The sequence below is a fragment of the Salmo salar genome, chromosome 18 (assembly GCF_965601325.2).
Source record: "Salmo salar chromosome 18, fSalSal1, whole genome shotgun sequence".
NCBI classification, from domain to species: Eukaryota; Metazoa; Chordata; class Actinopteri; order Salmoniformes; family Salmonidae; genus Salmo; species Salmo salar.
The window spans coordinates 13,350,937-13,370,208 of record NC_138308.1 but is presented as its reverse complement, the minus strand read 5'-3'; the positions used below and the strand labels follow the sequence as shown (position 1 = coordinate 13,370,208).

Genomic DNA, 19,272 nt, shown 5'->3' with positions numbered 1-19,272 from the left:
TTGGTTTGAGCTGGCTGAATGGTGCTTGTCTAGTAATAAGTTGCGCTAGGCCTATAGAGGGAAGGGGATGAGAGGGAGTGTTGAAGGGAGGGAAAAGTCATCATCCAGGAAATCTGAAGGGCCAATATTTCTCTCATGTTGATGATCGCACACGCCGCGGCCCCAGAACTAGGTCTATCACAAGAAAACAGACAGACCTTTATTATGGGGAATGTCATTATATTCATGTGAAATGGGACTTTTTAAATCACCTTGATGATACAGCAAGTTGTAATAATAGCTGAGTCTGCATTAGGAAGATATAATCTTGCTCATATGATATTAAAATGCAAATGACTGAATGTAACTGTAATATATAGCCTAGGCCTAAACAACATGTCCCGTGTGGCTCAGTTGGTAGAGCATGGCGTTTGCAATGCCAGGAGTGTGGGTTTGATTACCACAGGGGGACCAGTACAAAAAAGTATGAACATTTATGCACTCACTACTCTAAGTGGCTCTGGATAAGAGCGTCTGCTAAATGACTAAAGTGTAAAAATGTAAACAACACAGGAGAGGGGAATCAAACACACCTGGACTACCTGCCTTGTGAATTGCCAAATCCTTACCAATTGCCATAGGCTATGTCTTCTAGCGGAGCAGGACTGTGTGGCAGTAGGTATTGAGTCTGAGCGGTGCTACTCCGAGGGGCCAGAGAAGTCTTCGATAGAGGTTGAGGAGAGCGAGAGGGAGAGACGCCAGTGTACTCCTGGGACGGGCGAGAGGGGTCAGGATTATTTACTCGCTCTGTTTGGAGACCAAGGAGAGAATAAATTGCTATTGATTTTTGGTTTGTTGCAGCTAAGTATCTTTCCTGCCTTTGCATTGACTCCGGGCCAAGAATAATTTTCTTTAATATGTATCCACATTCGCTTTCTGCGTTTCTCCTCATGTGATTTCATTGCAGTGGTTTGTTGTCAGTTTCTTCACGTGGAGTTCAGCAGTCTTGTGAACGTAGGCCTTTGCCAAAGAGTGACCACTAGAGCATGGCAGGTTAGAGGTTACAGTGGAGAAGGAGTGAATGTGTGGGTTTTATTTGGAGTTTGGGTTAGACTGACTAATTATGACTACAGACTAGTTAACTCAGCCTTGACAAGCTAGACTCCCTCCCACTGATTCAAATCAAAGTTAATTGGTTGCACACACAGTTTAGCAGATGTTATAGCGGGTGCAGCGAAATGATTACGCTACTTGTTCCTAGCAATGCAGTAAAATTGAAAAAAAAACTAAAGTGTCATGTCAAACAATATCAATGATTTGACAGCCCTCAACCCAAACAAACTGAACATGGTAGATCATAAGCTGTGTTCTAGCTCTGAATTTGTATAATCTTTGGGGCCATGGAATGACTGGGTAGACTTGTAACAAGGTATTTGCATATTCATAGAAAAATGATCAAACGGTTTAGGCCTACTTTAACACATGTTTAACCACATTATCTGGATAGGTGTATGATAAAGGGTATCTTTCTTCGAAGATTCAGAGGATATCAAACATGCAGCATTTCTTCCCTCAAAAATGTATGTTATGCCCCTTTGTTATAAGTCCTAATTGTGTATTTCATTCCATGACCCCCATGGTTGGTTGGGAGTAAAACAAACACTAGTGACACAAAGGCAAAGGCTTTTGGAGAAAAGATGTGGAGTTTCAAATGGTGTCAGTTATAATCACACATTTACATTCAATAGGTCTTTTAGCGCTTTATCTGAATTCCGATGTGTTTTTATTCATATTTCCATTTATTGCTTTCACTGGAGGCACAGAGGAAGAGGATCTTGAGAAATCTGGGCATCAGAGTGTGATGGCAGAAAGGAAATTGGTGTGTCAGTCACAAGTTTTCATATCTCCAAGCTGGCTGTCATGAAAAGGGGGCAGCAAGAGAGAAATGATTGAAAGAAATGGATTGAGAGAGCAGGAGGGAGAGAAGGAGCAAGCGGTAAAGAGAAAAATGAGCAGAAGTGACTGAAAGGGACAGATACTCCGATAGGGCTGACGCAGTGTTAGTGCCTAATTGCCTCTGGAAAAGATAGAAGCCTCTCGGAAATCCAAGAGGATAATGACTGTATTACTGTCAATCAATGTTGAATGCAAGGTAAATACATAGTCACCAGGCTGAAGGGAAGAGGGATTATTGAACCACTACACACAGAAACCTAAATCCTCAATGGATTTCAATGGGTTCATATCACCCTTGTCTTTGCCAGGTCCTGGTATTGCCCCACTGAGACGATGTCAAGGTCACCTTGGTGGGGTGTGGAGGGACGGTGAGGAGAGTCTCATGACAGGGCTTTGTGTGTAGTTTTGTGCGTTGCTCTAGGTCCTCCAGGAGTCTAGGTCATTGTAGTTCAATTGTTGATTTTCTGCCTCAGGCACAAAAACGTACAGCACATCCCCAGAGGACATGATCTCTCGTGTGTGTGTGTGTGTGTGCGCGCAAGCCAGTTCCTGATCTAGAGTCCTTTTACTGTTGGGGACCCCAGTCCTTTTCCTCTAAGCACATCTCTCTTTGAGTCATTTTCCCTGAATTAATGCTTTATTGTTTAGTCAATGATTAGACCCCCGAATAATTGAAAGCGTCAGTGCCGCTGGCGAATGAATGGCCACCTGAAACGCAACCGGTGCCTTTCAGCAAACGCCGCAGTTTCTAATGAAAAGCCGCAGATGGGGTCTGGGAAAACAAATTCTGGCTGAAATTGGAATTGGTTACAGTGGCTCTCATGCAAATATGTGCCGCCAGCAGCCACGGCGCTAATAACAGGGAAGTGGCGAGGGCGCAGGTGAGATGGCTGCCACGGAGAAATGAAATGGAGATGGAAGGAGGAGAGGGGAAAGGGGGGAGGCAGGCAATATGGATCTGAAAGATCAGGGGAATGAGTAGGAACACCTGGCCTTTTGCTGATACCCCTGGGCTTGTATCCATCTAATACAGTACAGCCTACCTTTTCAGTACGCACTCTGCCTCTCTGAGTTGTTCAGGGGTTTCAGTGGAGTGTTCACAGACCAGAGAAGTGCTTTTATCTGCAGTTTTGTTTCAGAATTACATTGATTGATGAAGGGGTCAATGTGCACTTGTTCTCTACATGGCTTGTTATCTGGACAATATTCTGATTTGTCATCGACATCAACAGCACATCTGGATGATCAATATGGAGAACGTGACTTTGCTCTACCTTAGCGACTCTGTCTACCTCTCTGACAGAGCCCAGCCATGTGTACATGCGTTGTGTCGCTCTGTCCCTCTTGAGGTGCTGCAGGTGGCAGACGCAGGCTAATGGTTAATTACCATTGTTAATGACTTCCCTCTGTCTCTGTCCCCGTCAGATGGAGCGATAACAGGCGGCTTGGCAGAGCCAAACGACACAGTCGAAGCAACTACAGCAACACAGGGCTCACATAAGAACTTGTTACATTTGTTATTAGAGAAAATAGTTCTAAACATCAATTGTTATATTGTCATTGAATTTGCCAAGTACAGTTTCTATCATTACTGATATCCGCTGATGAAAATAACCTAGAAATCATTTTTTTATTGTACTGACACTATCATTTCTTTGCATTTTCTGTTCCTGTAGTGGCACAGAACACACAAAGCAATCTTAGCTTCTTCATCTTTGTGCTATTGGTAGAACGTGACATTGCTTGCCTAGTGAGGTAATGCAGCCAGCCAGTGTTCCAATAACCCAGCAGACGTACAGTAGTATCACACCATATCTGTCCCAAATAGCTACACCTCTGCTCACTGTGCATACACAGACCCAATACAGCTTCGCTGCAGTCTTATCTCCAGGGATACTCTTATTTATCTCCATCCCTTGGTATTGTATGGGGATGTAGTCTGGCCACATATTGCAGTGGGGGGGGGGGGGGGGGGGCATAGAGGTATTCCTGAAGGCTCCATTCTGCAGACATGGCCGCTTCCTTCAAATGTAATAAGCGAGGACAGATGGAGGGAGGGGGGTTAGTTCCTGGCTTTCATGGACCGGGGTCGGGGTTGCGGTGGGGGCGGCTGATGAACGGGCGCTGCGCTCCAGAATCCACCCGACCGTTGATCTAAGAGAGAATCCTCCAGTGGACAGTCACCGGGCCCGAGAAACCTGGCACTGGCCCCATAGCTGCTGCTAGCCTCCACGATGGATAGCCTGGTCCTGAACCGGGCTCATCGTACAGTACCGTACAGCATCGCTCCACAGCACCCGTCACACATGACCAAACGCTGCATCTGACTGTACCAGCTATCAGGATAAGGCTCAAGAAAGAAGGGAGAGGAGAGGGAGGTGGAGGGAGAAAAGCTCTTAGCCCCAGTGTTGGATGGGAATTTGTTCTCTTAATTGCTCAAAGTGAGTTCTGGAATTGAGGAATCCATCTTCTTTATAGTTATGTGCGGGGGAAATTCGGGCCTATGGGGTTGGCAGTATTTTACGGCGGTTTTGCCAGGGCCATTTGGGTGCTTTATCCCTAATCAATAGGAAGAAGAAAGTAGTGACGTGGGCTGTGCACTCGTAAAGGAGACAGGTGGCCCAGCCAAGTCCTCTGATAGTATTGCATTAGCGTCTGGAGAGCCTAACAGGGCCCCTTTGGGAAACTGCACTGTCGGGTTTAACTCCCTGGAGCGATCAAGTCCTGGGCTGCTGTCAGTAGGATGAAGGGAGTCCTTTTACAGAGATATTTTCAACTCCCTGCCTTCTCCATGTAGCAGCGTTACTCTCCCTCTTCCTCCCTCTTCAATCTTCCCCCTTTCCCCTCCCAGTCAATCTCTCCCTCTCCTCTCACATCATCTCACCTCCCTCCTGCACTAAAGAGTCCCCAGACCCATTTCCCTCCGATGCAGCAGTTGAGAGTTGAGCCAATCCGTCTTCATATTTCTGCCTGTGTGCGGGCCGTATCGATCTGACCGCCTGCCACTCCGCCCAGACACACAGCATTGGCTGGCCGTGATAACCTCCCTGCCCCCCCCTCCTGCCCCCTTGGTCTGAGTGACATCGCATCTCTCTGCCTCTCTCTCTTTTTGAATTACTGTCATGGGACATTAACAGTAAATAACACACATTTCATTATGCATAGAGTGGTTTTGACAGTTAGATTTTGCTCCAGTCTAGATTGTCCCGCCATCTCTTTCTCTCTTTTCTTATTTTGTGAAAATGCCTGTTTTGGGAATGGAAATATTGGTATTCTTCTCTGTGCATGCAGCCAGGTTTGAGGAATTATGTTGTGAGTCGTTAGCCTTCCAGTGAGCTCTCTGCTTGGTAATCCGGCCTGGTGGAGTTGGTGCTCCATGATTGCATTCTGTCACTCTTCCTCCCCAGACTGAGAACTCAGGTAATCTGTGCACGTTATGGCCCCATCACCAAACTGACGGCTTCTGTGATGAAACATGACAAAGGAGGAATTTACTCATTTGTTAGCCACTTGGATTGGATGCAAAACAATGAGGGACATTATGGAAATCTCAGTGACGGGACAAATTAGAATCAGCCCTTCTCATGCACTTTGGGCCACCGCTCGGACTGGATTGGCTGTAGTGCTGCCAGAGATCGGTCAACCGAGAGATGGTTGTGTCATAGTGGTCATTGTTGATGTTGCTCTGACTTGAGGTACTGTGGTCTCTTCTGTGTAGATAAATCAGGTATGTGATGTGATATAGCATGGGTTCAAACCGATAGCGTAATGGTGTCTGTCCACTTTCTTGTTACAATCTCAGAAGGCTTTGTAGTATATTTGTCTCAGAATAATGTTGCAGAAACACTATTCTAAAGGGAATGTCGCACATTGGCAACAAGCAATCGCCTAACTGAGTCAACTCCTTAAGCGCCAAATGGAAGAATACCTTATTATTCCTTCTCAGTCATTAAATCTAAAACGAACTAATTTCCTGTAATAATTATGATTAATGCTGCGTTCCCATGACTACTCCACACTGTGTATGTGTTAGTGTGTGTACAAGATGTTTCTGTGTATGATTAGCTTACGTGTACGTGTTTATGGGTGTACTCAATGTATGGGCAATTCCACTGTAACGGAATTATGCTGAGACTCAGGTTTTTCACTTTAAAATGTATGCCAAACAAGACCCATTGATTTCAAAGTTGAACAACTCTATGCACACGGACTTCTTTTAACAATTTTCACAGAACATTTTACATAAACACATTTACAGGAAGAACTGTGCAGATACAAAGTTTGGTAACAGAATACAACTGAGGGACATTTTACCAATATCATGTTATCAAACTTTGCATCTGCACAGTTGTTCCTGTAAATGTGTTTTTGTCAAATCTTCTGTTTTTGTTTAGCATTGTAGAATAAAAAAGTTTGGACACACCAAATCATTCAAGCGTTTTTTCTTTCTTTTCTACATTGTAGAATAATACGGAAGATATCAAAACTATGAAATGGCACATATGGAATCATGTAGTAACAAAAAAAGTGTTAAACAAATCAAAATATATTTTAGATTCTTCAAAGTAGCCACCCTTTGCCTTGATGACAGCTTTGCACACTCTTGGCATTCCCTCAACCAGCTTCATGAGGTAGTCACCTGGAATGCATTTCAATTAACAGGTGTGCCTTGTTAATTTGTGGAATTTCTTTCCTTCTTAATGCGTTTCAGCCAATCAGTTGTGTTGTGACAAGGTAGGGGTTGTATACAGAAGATGGACTTAAGTCCATATTATGGCAAGAACAGCTCAACTAAGAAAAGAGAAATGACAGTCCATCATTACTTTAAGACATGAAGGTCAGTCAATCCGGAAAATGTCAAGAACTTTGAACGTTTCTTCAAGTGCAGTCGCAAAAACCATCAAGCACTATGATGAAACTGGCTCTCATGAGGACCGCCACAAGACAGGAAGACCCAGAGTTACTTCTGCTGCAGAGGAAAAGTTTATTGGAGTTACGAGCCTCAGAAATTGCAGCCCAAATAAGAGTTCAAGTAACAGACACATCTCAACATCAACTGTTCAGAGGAGACTGCGTGAATCAGGCTTTCATGGTCGAATTGCTGCAAAGAAACCACTACTAAAGGACACCATTAAGAAGAACAGACTTACTTGGGCCAAGAAACACGAGCAATGGACATTTGACCGGTGGAAATCTGTACTTTGGTCTGATGAGTTCAAATTTGAGATTTGTTTCCAACCACCGTGTCTTTGTGGGATATATAGTAGCTGAATGGATGATCTCCGCATGTGTGGTTCCCACCATGAAACATGGAGGAGGTGGTGTGGGGGTGCTTTGCTGGTGACACTGTCTGTGATTTATTTAGAATTCAAGGCACACTTAACCAGCATGGCTACCACAGCATTCTGCAGCGACGCACCATCCCATCTGGTTTGCGCTTAGTGGGACTGTCATTTGTTTTTCAACAGGACAATGACCCAAAACATACCTCCAAGCTGTATAAGGGCTATTTGACCAAGGAGAGTGATGGAGTGCTGCATCAGATGACCTCGCCTCCAGTCATCTGACCTCAATTCAGAAGGTTTGGGATGAGTTGGACTGCAGAGTGAAAGACAAGCAGCCAACAAGTGCTGAGCATATGTGGGAACTCCTTCAAGACTGTTGGAAAAGCATTCCTCATGAAGCTGGTTGAGAGAATGCATGAGTGTGCAAAGCTGTCAAGGCAAAGGGTGGCTACTTTGAAGAATCTCAAATATATATTTTGATTTAACACTTTTTTTTTTTGGTTACTACATGATGCCATATGTGCTATTTCATAGTTTTGATGTCTTCACTATTATTCTACAATGTAGAAAAGTCAAAATAAACAAAAACCCTTGAATGAGTAGGTGTGTCCAAACTCTTGACTGGTACTGTACATTTTTTAAAGTGAAAAATCGGACACTCAACGTAATTTCGTTATCGTGGAATTGCCTATGTCTGTATGCTTAGTCTATATGCTTTTGTGTGTGTGTGTGTGTGTGCTCACTTGCCTATTCACCTCGCATCATTATGTATTCCTTCAACCACACACATACAAATACACACTTACACCAGGATTGTGTGTTGTAGTAGTGTCAGGAGGACACACTGTTGTAAAATGGTTTTTTGATGTTTAAAAATGATATTATTATGTATATTACTGCCTTCATTTTTACTATACCCCAGTAAGAGTGGGGATCCATAATAAATACATATCAAAACCAGTGTGTGTTTAAACATGTCTAAGTAGTCTACACATCTCCATTGGCTCATCATTTCCAATTTGATTGCAGACATTTCCCCGATCAGCCATTTTACAGTCCTAAATGTATCTCCTTGCCTCTAGGGGCTCTGAAAAGGTTGACTCATTTCAATTAAAATAATAAGTAGAAACGATAGCAGGAAAGAATACCTTTGCTCCAAATCTCACTCATCTTAATGAAAGGGTTCAGGGATTTTCATATTGGCTTAGCCGGCTGAATTTTAAAATCCTGTTTCTTTGTTTTCTCCTGTCTATCATCTGTTCTCCCTGATTCCCGTTATTTCTCCTCATGACTTCTCTTGTTCTCTCTCCTCTGTACCCACTTTCCCTCTCTTTCTTCTCCATTTCCATGGTCTGTCCACCTCCTCTGTTACTTCTGTGTTAAGGTCCCCTATGTCTAGCCTATCGCCTTTTTATTCTCTTCTCCCCTCTCTGACCCCTCAGACCTCTTGTCTCATTCTCGTTTTGCCTCTTTTGACACACAAGCGTCTCTCTCTCTCTCTCATTCATTCTCAAGCTTCATTCTCTGTTTATTGTTCACTATTGTCTCTGAGTTCTCACCAGTCTCTCCTCTCTCTGTCTCTCCAGTGTATGTGAGGTTTAACTCCAGCCATGGCTTCCCAGTGGAGCTGGAGGAGGGGGCCAGTATCGCAGTGCTGAAGGAGAAGGTGGGGAAGCTGCAGGGGGTACAGCCGGAGCAGCTGAGAGTCATCTTTGCTGGCAGAGAGCTGCTTAGCGACGGCACCCTCCAGGTAAGGTCATCATTCTCCCATTTCACTCGACCCTGTCTTTTTGACTGTGCTGTGTGGTGTGTGTGGTTGTCTGTATAGCAATTAGTGGTAGGGTGTGTCTTTTGTTTACTCATGCCCTAATTTCACCACCACACGCTTACACATGGGTGCACAGACACACACACTGCACACTCAGCACTCTCCACACAGTGTTTCCGGTGAAGGCTAGAAGCCTGGCATTCTCTCCCCATCCTGACTGTAACAGTGTAAACAGAGCCTGGGGATCCCGTGAACTTTAGTCCACAGTGCTTCATTAAGTTTGACTATCTTAATTATGCATCAAAACAGTCAGGCTCACAGGGAGCGGCTGGGGAGCCAGGCACACACACTCCCCACTCTGACTCCCGACTGTGTCTCTCCAGTCAGTTCTGCTGTCTCTGCACATTTTATACCTGAGCTCCATTTCCCCCTGACAGATTGCTCCTGAGGCTGGAGTAAGTGTGGGTCTCAGCTTTTGATGGTGGTGCTAGCACAGTGGGAGTGTAGCGTTGTGACTCGACTCTGCCCCCTAGAGTATAATTGAGACACTGTGTTTGTCAGCCTGTGTACAGAATGTCTTTGTCTGTCCCCAAGGGTTTGGGGAGAATAAAGGGCCTCAAAGCATTGAGTGAAGCATGAGGGCACAAAGGTATTGAGAATGACGTGGTGACGCACACATCACTCTCTCATTGGTTGTGTCTGGACCAATGATTCATGTGTTACAGTTGACACGAAGATGACCTTTCTGTGTGTGTTTCCAGTTTTGGCTCTAGGTGTATGCTTACTTTCTCAGTCATTTTTATTGGTTGAATTTTGAAATACATTTGTGAAGCGAGAATACCATTCATAGCAAATAACTGAGGGCAAGGAATGGATCATTTTTGGCACTCTGTGTTTGCTGACTTACTCACCTTCTTGAGTAATGAAGCTAGATTATTTTACTGGTGCTTATTAAGATGTGCTTTTAAATGATAATGATGATAGAGAATATATTCATACGCGCGTACACACACACACACACACACACACCACACTGTATAAGACCAAGTGAGAACACCTAGCCCTTAACATCTTCAACTGGCACCAGATATGAAACTGTTCCAGCACTAAATCCTTCCTTCTTGCTCTGCTTGGCCTGGGCCTGATTTCCCAAAAGCAATTTAAGGCTACATTCATTGTTAGAACCTTCATAGGAGCATCGTTAAGTCTGCCTCTGAACACTCGTAGAACAGCTAACAGGCTGACCACACCGCTCGCGTTGCAAAATAAATGTACACATACAGTACCAGTCAAGTTTGGACACACCTAATCATTCAAGGGTTTTTCTTTATTTGTACTATTTTCTACATTGTAGAATAATAGTGAAGACATCAAAACTATGAAATAACACATGGAATCATGTAGTAACCAAAAACATATCAAAATATATTTTATAATTGAGAATCTTCAAAGTAGCCACCCTTTGCCTTGATGACAGCTTTGCACACTCTTGGCATGAGAAAAATCCTTGAAGGAGTAGGTGTGTCCAAACTTTTGACTGGTCCCGCCTCTCCCATCTCCTCATTGGTTTTTAGGAGTGTATACCCACGTGGGTGATTGGAAGCTGAGCTGAGGTCCACACTCCATTCAGTGGTAGTAATGCACCTCAAAGTTGGCTGCCAACTGCCATATAAAGTCCACAGAAGAAGGAGAAGAGATTACTGGAAACCCTTTTTTCTGTGAAATTCATTGTCAGAGTAAAATTGTACAAAGATCCAGGGGAAAAAAAGGACTTTGTGCATTTCAGGTAAAATAACAAACCAATGTTTATATCCCAGGACAAATTAGCTAGCAACATCAAGCTAGCTAGCTAAATGTCCATGAATGTTTCATGTGTTTCAAGCTGTCCACAAATTAATATTGTTGGTTCAGAGTCCTGATCGTATCTGGTGTGGATGGACAAAATCAACATGCGCGCGATGGCGGACGCACGCGCGTGCTTTTTTTTGTTGTTGTTGCCCTCCTTCGTCACTTTATTCACAGAAGATCTCTGCTAAACATAAACCATGTGATTCTATTTATCTCTCTGTGACAGCCGAGAACTTCAGAACAAAGTTGACTACAAATACAAAGTGGCCAATGTCTTTGCAATTGATACAAACAAGTGACGTAAAATATGCTTCAAATGAAAACTGAGATGACTACATTGAAATATAAACAGTAGGCTATAGTCCTATATCAATAATATTTCAATACATTTCATGTTCAATCGAGTTCTATTTTGCTACTTGAAGGCTACTGTCTGTAATTTGTCTCAATATATTTAATGATGTGTAGCCTAACATGTGCGCAGTGATGTGCCAAATCAATGATTTAATACATTTTTATAGGGTAAGCATTCAAATAAGCCACCTTTAATATTTGCAGCAGTAGGCCTAAGTGGTAATATCGCTCTAGGCACTGAGCAGTCGTCAGTATTGTGTAAATATTTACTAAATAAAATAAAAGTAGCACAATAAAATAACAATAATGAGGCTATATACAGAGGGTACCGGTAGCGAGTCAAAGCAGTCGAGGTAATTTGTACATGTAGGTAGGGGTAAGATGATTATGCATAGATAATAAACAGCGAGTAGCAGCAGTGTAAAATCAAATGGGGGGGGGGGGGGGGGTCAATGTAAATAGTCCGGCTGGCCATTTTATTAATTGTTCAGCAGTCTTATGGCTTGGGGGAAGAAGCTGTTAAGGAGCTTTTTGGTCCTAGACTTGGCGCTCCGGTACCGCTTGCTGTGCGGTAGCAGAGAAAACGGTCTATGACTTGGGTGACTGGAGTCTTTTACAATTTTTGGGCCTTCCTCTGACACCACCTAATATATAGAGGTCCTGGATGGCAGGAAGCTTGGCCCCAGTGATGTACTGGGCCGTACACACTACCCTCTGTAGTGCCTTACGGACAGATGCCGAGCAGTTGCCATACCAGGCGATGATGCAACCGGTCAGGATGCTCTCGATGGTGCAGCTGTAGAACTTTTTGAGGATCTGGGGACCCATGCCAAATCATTTCAGTTTCCTGAGGGGGAAAAGGTGTTGTCGTGCCCTCTTCACGACTGTCTTGGTGTGTTTGGACCATGATAGTTCGTTGGTGATGTGGACACCAAGGAACTTGAAGCTCTCGACCTGCTCCACTGCAGCTCTGTCAATATTAATGGGGGCCTGTTCGGCCCTTCTTTTCTTGTAGTCCACAATCAGCTCCTTTGTCTTGCTCACATTGAGGGAGAAGTGTTGTCCTGGCACCACACTGCCAGGTCTCTGACCTCCTCCCTATAGTTTGTCTCATTGTCGGTGATCAGGCTGTGTCATCAGCAAACTTAATGATGGTGTTGGAGTCGTGCTTGGCCACGCAGTCGTGGATGAACAGGGAGTACAGGAGGGTACTAAGCATGCACCCATGAGGGGGGCGACAGATGTTGAGGATCAGCGTGGCAGATGTGTTGTTGCCTACTCTTACAACCTGGGGGCGGCCCATCAGGAAGTTCAGGATCCAGTTGCAGAGGGAGGAGTTTAGTCCCAGGGTCCTTAGCTTAGTGATGAGTTTTGTGGGCACTATGGTGTTGAATGCTGAGCTGTAGTCAATGAACGGCATTCTCACATGGGTGTTCCTTTTGTCCTAGTGGGAAATGGTAGTGTGGAGTGCGATTGAGATTGCATCATCTGTGGATTTGTTGGGGCGGTATGCGAATTGGAGTGGGTCTAGGGTTTCCGGGATGATGGTGTTGATGTGAGCCATGACCAGCCTTTCAAAGCACGTCATGGCTACCAATGTGAGTACTACGGAGCGGTAATAATTTAGGCAGGTTACCTTCGCTTCCTTTGTCACAGGGACTATGGTGGTCTGTTTGAAACAAGAAGGTATTAGACTCGGTCAGGGAGAGGTTGAAAATGTCAGTAAAGACACTTGACAGTTGGTCCACACATGCTTTGAGTACACGTCCTGGTTATCCGTCTGGCCCCGCGGCTTTGTGAATGTTGACCTGTTTGACCTTGCTCATGTCGGCTACGGGGAGCGTGATCACACAGTCATCCGGAACAGCTGGTGCTCTCATGCATGCTTCAGTGTTGCTTGCCTCGAAGCGAGCATATTACAGTTTTTAATGTCCCGTTGATAGGATAGTCTTAATCGTATATCGTCCAGGCAATTTTCCAATGATTGGACATTGGCCAATAGTACGGATGGTACTGGGGTTTATCCACTTGCCTACGATGTCTCACAAGGCACCCCGACCTCCGCCTACTTTTTCTCTGTCTTTTCTTCATGCGAATGACAGGGATTTCGGCCTGGTCTCGAGAAAGCACTATATTCTTCGCGTCAAACTCATTAAATAAAATTTCTTCATCCAGTTCGGGGTGAGTAATCGCAGTTCTGATGTCCAGAAGCTCTTTTCGGTCATAAGAGACGGTAGCATCAACATTATGTGCAAAAAATGGAACTTACAAGTCCGTAACACGGTAGCCATCCCCTCCGGCGCCATTATCCAACAATGCACTTAGCGATCTCTCTCCGTGGTGTTTAGGGAAATGCATGTTCAATTTTCAACCGTTTGCGGGAAAGATGCATCGTTAAAACACTCATAAACCTAAGTTCCATCGCTATCGGGAAACCAGGCCCTGGTTAGTTAGCAGACTCTGACGCCGGGTCACTCAGCCAGGTAAAGCGCTGTTGCTATGCGTGTCACGTTGTCATCGGTCCCAGAGAGTCTGAAGAAGGCCACAGTGCCAAGCCTCCAGGCTCAGACAAGTCGCTAGTCACTGGTGTTTATCTGCCACATTCTGTGATGTGTGCCTCTGACATTTTGTAGTGACGAGAGGAGCGTTCACTGTTATGTGCTCTATTAGCTTTCTCATCCCCGAGGGAGTGCCATCTCTCTCACACTTCCTTCTACTCCTCTCTCGCTCTCCCTTCCAGTAGGCTACATGTTCCTCTCTTATTCTCCCTTCTACGTCGCCCTTCCTCCCCCTCCACTCCCCCTCTCTTTTTCTTTGTTATCCCTCCTGCTCCATCCCTTCCTTTCACTCATAAATGACACGGCCTAAATTACAACATGTCAGATTTATCTTAATCATTAGGCCTGCTAGGTGTGGTCTCAAATCATATTTTATTGGTCACATACACATGGTTAGCAGATGTTAATGCGAGTGTAGCGAAAAGCTTGTGCTTCTTGTACTGACCGTGCAGTAATATCTAACAAGTAATCTAACAATTTCACAACAACCACCTTATATACACACAAGTGTAAAGGAATGAATAAGAATATGTACATATAAATACCATCTACTGCATAGGCAAGCTGCAGTAGATGGTATAGAGTACAGTATATACATATGAGATGAGTAATGTAGGGTATGTAAACATTATATAAAGTGGCATTGTTTAAAGTGACAAGTGATACATTTATTACATCCAATTTTTTATTATTAAAGTGGCTAGAGATAAGTCAGTATTTTGGCAGCAGCCACTCAATGTTAGTGATGGCTGTTTAACAGTCTGATGGCCTTGAGATAGAAGCTGTTTTTCAGTCTCTCTGTCCCAGCTTTGATGCACCTGTACTGACCTCGCCTTCTGGATGATAGTGGGGTGAACAGGCAGTGGCTCGGGTGGTTGTTGTCCTTGATGATCTTTTTGGCCTTCCTGTGACATCGGGTGGTGTAGGTGTCCTGGAGGGCAGGTAGTTTTCCCCCGGTGATGCGTTGTGCAGACCACACTACCCTCTGGAGAGCCTTACGGTTGTGGGCGGTGCAGTTGCCGTACCAGGCGCTGATACAGCCTGACAGGATGCTCTCGATTGTGCATCTGTAAAAGTTTGAGTGTTTTTGGTGACAAGCCAAATTTCTTCAGCCTCCTGAGGTTGAAGAGGCGCTGTTGCATGTCTGATGGCTGATGTACAGGTACTCTAAGGAGTGAGTCCCCACCTCATACAAGACAAGTTGATTCCGTCATCCAATTTCCTTGTCCTTGAGTTGCCACTTTGTTCAACCATATAAGACAAGGAGTTCTATCCTGCTAATTGCAGTGAAACAATCGGCGCAGACATTGTTTCTTTTTGCAGAGTGGCGCTGAGCTTTTTCACTGTAGAGAATGAGCTGCACAGGGAGTTGGGAGTCCCAGCCCACATTATTCACAGTCTTCACAGGATTTCAGGTGCTTTGCTCAGCCTTTCACAAACATTTGTCTGCATGCTAGGGACTGAGCCACTAAAGACCGCTGTATCTTTCACTTTGCGGCCTTGAAGGGTTTAGTGTTACTTGTTTGATATTGTGCGACATTGCTCAAGTGACTCCTACCCCTATCCAGGCGAAACAGTCAGTTTAGTTCAATTCACCTCACTTCAATGAACTTTTATTCATTCCCAATGGGCCAATGTATCTATGCAGGAAAAAGCATATTACAGCTGAAGTTTTTCCAAAAATGACTTGATCTATAATGCAATTATTGATGATGTGTTGTCGAAACCTCCTTCATGAGTCATGGGGCAACTCACAGGTCCTTTGCAGATTTTCCATTAAAATAGTGGTTACAGACTTGTTGGTCTGGCCCTCTGAAGAGCAGAGGATGAGTGTGGAAAGGTCACAAGCATGCAACATGAATACACTAATGCTCCCTGGGCCTCTGATGCCTCCAATTAGTGTCTGGGAGAGGAATCAGCCAATAGGAGACCTTCTCTAAACACCTGTGGGGAGCACAGATGTACTTATGCTGCCGATGCTCAATTTGTTGTGTGTTGTGGTTATTGGAAAGGATATTTTGTTTTCAATGTCAGTCAATTGTGTCTTATTTAGCTCCACGTTTGTACCTGCCTTTTTACATTATTTTTTTTATCTCATCAGACAAGCCAAGGTAGATTTAGGCTGGAGGCGCTTGTGTGTGTGTGTGTGTGTGTGTGTGTGTCCGCACGCAGGTGTGTGTGTGTGTGTGTAACCGGAAGTTATTTGATATCAGGTCTGTCAACTACTGTTGCCAAATGTTGATAAGACCAGACATTTGACTTTGAAGGAACATGAAAGTAGCCACACTGTCGTTATCTTTACTCACCTCCCTGGTTAGAATCAGGAGTTATAGACAGCAGTAAAGTAATGCATCAAACGGTCACAAACGGCATCACTAACGGCAGTAACGTAAAGCCAATGTGGCAGAGCTGTGAGGGGCTATCAACCAATCAATCAAATTTAATTCATAAAGGAATTTGCACCTCAGCAGTAGTCACAAAGTGCTTTGCAGTAGCTAAGGGATAAACTCTTCCATACAGTTGAATTCAGATTTGAATAGAGACCAATGGGAATATCAATACTAAATATATTGCTCTCTATTTAACTAATTATACAGTGAGGGGAAAAAAGTATTTGATCCCCTGCTGATTTTGTACGTTTGCCCACTGACAAAGAAATTATCAGTCTATAATTTTAATGGTAGGTTTATTTGAACAGTGAGAGACAGAATAACAACCAAAAAATCCAGAAAAACGCATGTCAAAAATGTTATAAATTGATTTGCATTTTATTGAGGGAAATACGTATTTGACCCCTCTGCAAAACATGACTTAGTACTTGGTGGCAAAACCCTTGTTGGCAATCACAGAGGTCAGACGTTTCTTGTAGTTGGCCACCAGGTTTGCACACATCTCAGGAGGGATTTTGTCCCACTCCTCTTTGCAGATCTTCTCCAAGTCATTAAGGTTTCGAGGCTGACGTTTGGCAACTCGAACCTTCAGCTCCTTCCACAGATTTTCTATGGGATTAAGGTCTGGAGACTGGCTAGGCCACTCCAGGACCTTAATGTGTTTCTTCTTGAGCCACTCCTTTGTTGCCTTGGCCGTGTGTTTTGGGTCATTGTCATGCTGGAATACCCATCCACGACCCATTTTCAATGCCCTGGCTGAGGGAAGGAGGTTCTCACCCAAGATTTGACGGTACATGGCCCCGTCCATCGTCCCTTTGATGCGGTGAAGTTGTTCTGTCCCCTTAGCAGAAAAACACCCCCAAAGCATAATGTTTCCACCTCCATGTTTGACGGTGGGGATGGTGTTCTTGGGGTCATAGTTGAGTTGATGCCAAAGAGCTCCATTTTGGTCTCATCTGACCACAACACTTTCACCCAGTTGTCCTCTGAATCATCAGATGTTCATTGGCAAACTTCAGACGGGCATGTATATGTGCTTTCTTGAGCAGGGGGACCTTGCGGGCGCTGCAGGATTTCAGTCCTTCACGGTGTAGTGTGTTACCAATTGTTTTTTTTTGGTGACACTGGTCCCAGCTGCCTTGAGATCATTGACAAGATCCTCCCATGTAGTTCTGGGCTGATTCCTCACGGTTCTCATGATCATTGCAACTCCACGAGGTGAGATCTTGCATGGAGCCCCAGGCCGAGGGAGATTGACAGTTCTTTTGTGTTTCTTCCATTTGCGAATAATCGCACCAACTGTTGTCACCTTCTCACCAAGCTGCTTGGCGATGGTCTTGTAGCCCATTCCAGCCTTGTGTAGGTCTACAACCTTGTCCCTGACATCCTTGGAGAGCTCTTTGGTCTTGGCCATGGTGGAGAGTTTGGGATCTGATTGATTGCTTCTGTGGACAGGTGTCTTTTATACAGGTAACGAGCTGAGATTAGGAGCACTCCCTTTAAGAGTGTGCTCCTAATCTCAGCTCGTTACCTGTATAAAAGACACCTGAGAGCCAGAAATCTTTCTGCTTGAGAGTGGATCAAATACTTATTTCCCTCATTAAAATGCAAATCAATTTATAACATTTTTGACATGTGTTTTTCTGGATTTTTTTGTTGTTGTTCTGTCTCTCACTGTTCAAATAAACCTACCATTAAAATTATAGACTGATCATTTCTTTGTCAGTGGGCAAAAGTACAATATCAGCAAGGGATCAAATACTTTTTTCCCTCACTGTAGTTGTCATTCCACAAAATGGTTGCATCTTGCGTCTCTTTGATATTTAAGTAGAAGTTGTGCACCAATATTGAATTTTAAAAGCCTGTTATATTCAATGAAATGCCCTTTTTAATATGGACCACATGGCGAATTCAATAGATTATATTTATTATACTAATAAAGACTTGCTCAAGTGCCAAAATTCATCATTTTGACATGTCCTTTCATGTACCCTCTCATGACTTCTAGGAAGATTTTAACCCACTTAACCCCAAAATGTCTCCCAAAATTAAAACCACCATTGTAAAGGCCTTGTTAGTTTGTTGCTTTGACAAAGTAATTTCTGAAGATAAATATTTATTTAATGTGATTAGTGAATCATTTTAAGGTGAAGCTTGCATTTAACTGCCCCTCCCTGTTGCACACAACAAGCTTCCATTTCCCCTCTCACAAGGGGATTCATGGCTGATTTAAGACTAAATCGTCAATCCTGTTACAGTCAACCATGTTACTTTATTTGGCACTTACTGTAGTATTTTTGAGATGGGGGGAAAACAACATGTTTTTTTAATTAAGTTAACATGTGCTCTTTGTGACGGAATGTTTCAATTAGGTGAAGGCACTGAATTGGTGAAACGACCTAGTTATTTTTCCTCAGTCTTGCCGCATAGCTTAAGCTGCTAGCTCCAGATCCATCATACAGTCTGAGCTGTGCTAGCTGTCTCGCATAGTAGACCTTCCAGCCTCAGCCACAGGTTCTTCATTAACGCCATATCATTAAAAAAAACAAATCCACGCTGTTGAGCCAAGAAAATTAACCAGATCAAACACATTTTGTTTTTATATTTTGCCAGTCATTTGGCACGCCAGGCTTCTCGGGGTGAAATTATCTCCCGTCTATGGATTAGTTCACAAATGAGGACCTCTCTCTCGCTATCGCATGACTCTCTCTCTCTCTCTAATAAGCTCTTTGTTTTAACTAGGACCTGTTTGCGCTGCCTGCTGCAGCTTATTTGCATCACAAATTGTTCTCAGTTCTCTGAAAATGAACTCCATGAAACAAATGCCAATGTATTCATTTCCTGCAGAAATAAAATATCTACTTGGATCCTTTCCAATCTTTAAAGATCTAGTGTACTGCTGTAGGTGTAAGCACTGGGCTGGGGCTGATTTGGAATGGCTGGTACCATTATAACAAAAGTAACACTTTAAGATAAAGCTTTGACAGCTGGTGACACAAGCACACCTTTCAGAACTGTTTCTCTTTTCATATTTTCGTTCACAGCCAATCACCTGAGTTGCATGGGAAATTTGATTATGCTTAGTTGTTAGCTCACTAGTTCTCCTCCAGTGAAATGCTGGTGTTTTTGAAACA

General features: G+C 43.8%; 1 protein-coding gene across 1 annotated transcript in view; it reads left to right on the top strand.

Moving 5' to 3' along the window:
• The window catches only part of prkn (parkin RBR E3 ubiquitin protein ligase), a 91,310-nt gene that overhangs the window by 1,180 nt on the left and 70,858 nt on the right, over positions 1–19,272 (top strand). Inside the window, exon 2 of the mRNA XM_014154109.3 lies at positions 8,807–8,970. Coding sequence (XP_014009584.2) covers positions 8,807–8,970 — 164 coding nt within the window. The remainder of the gene's footprint in view (positions 1–8,806; positions 8,971–19,272) is intronic.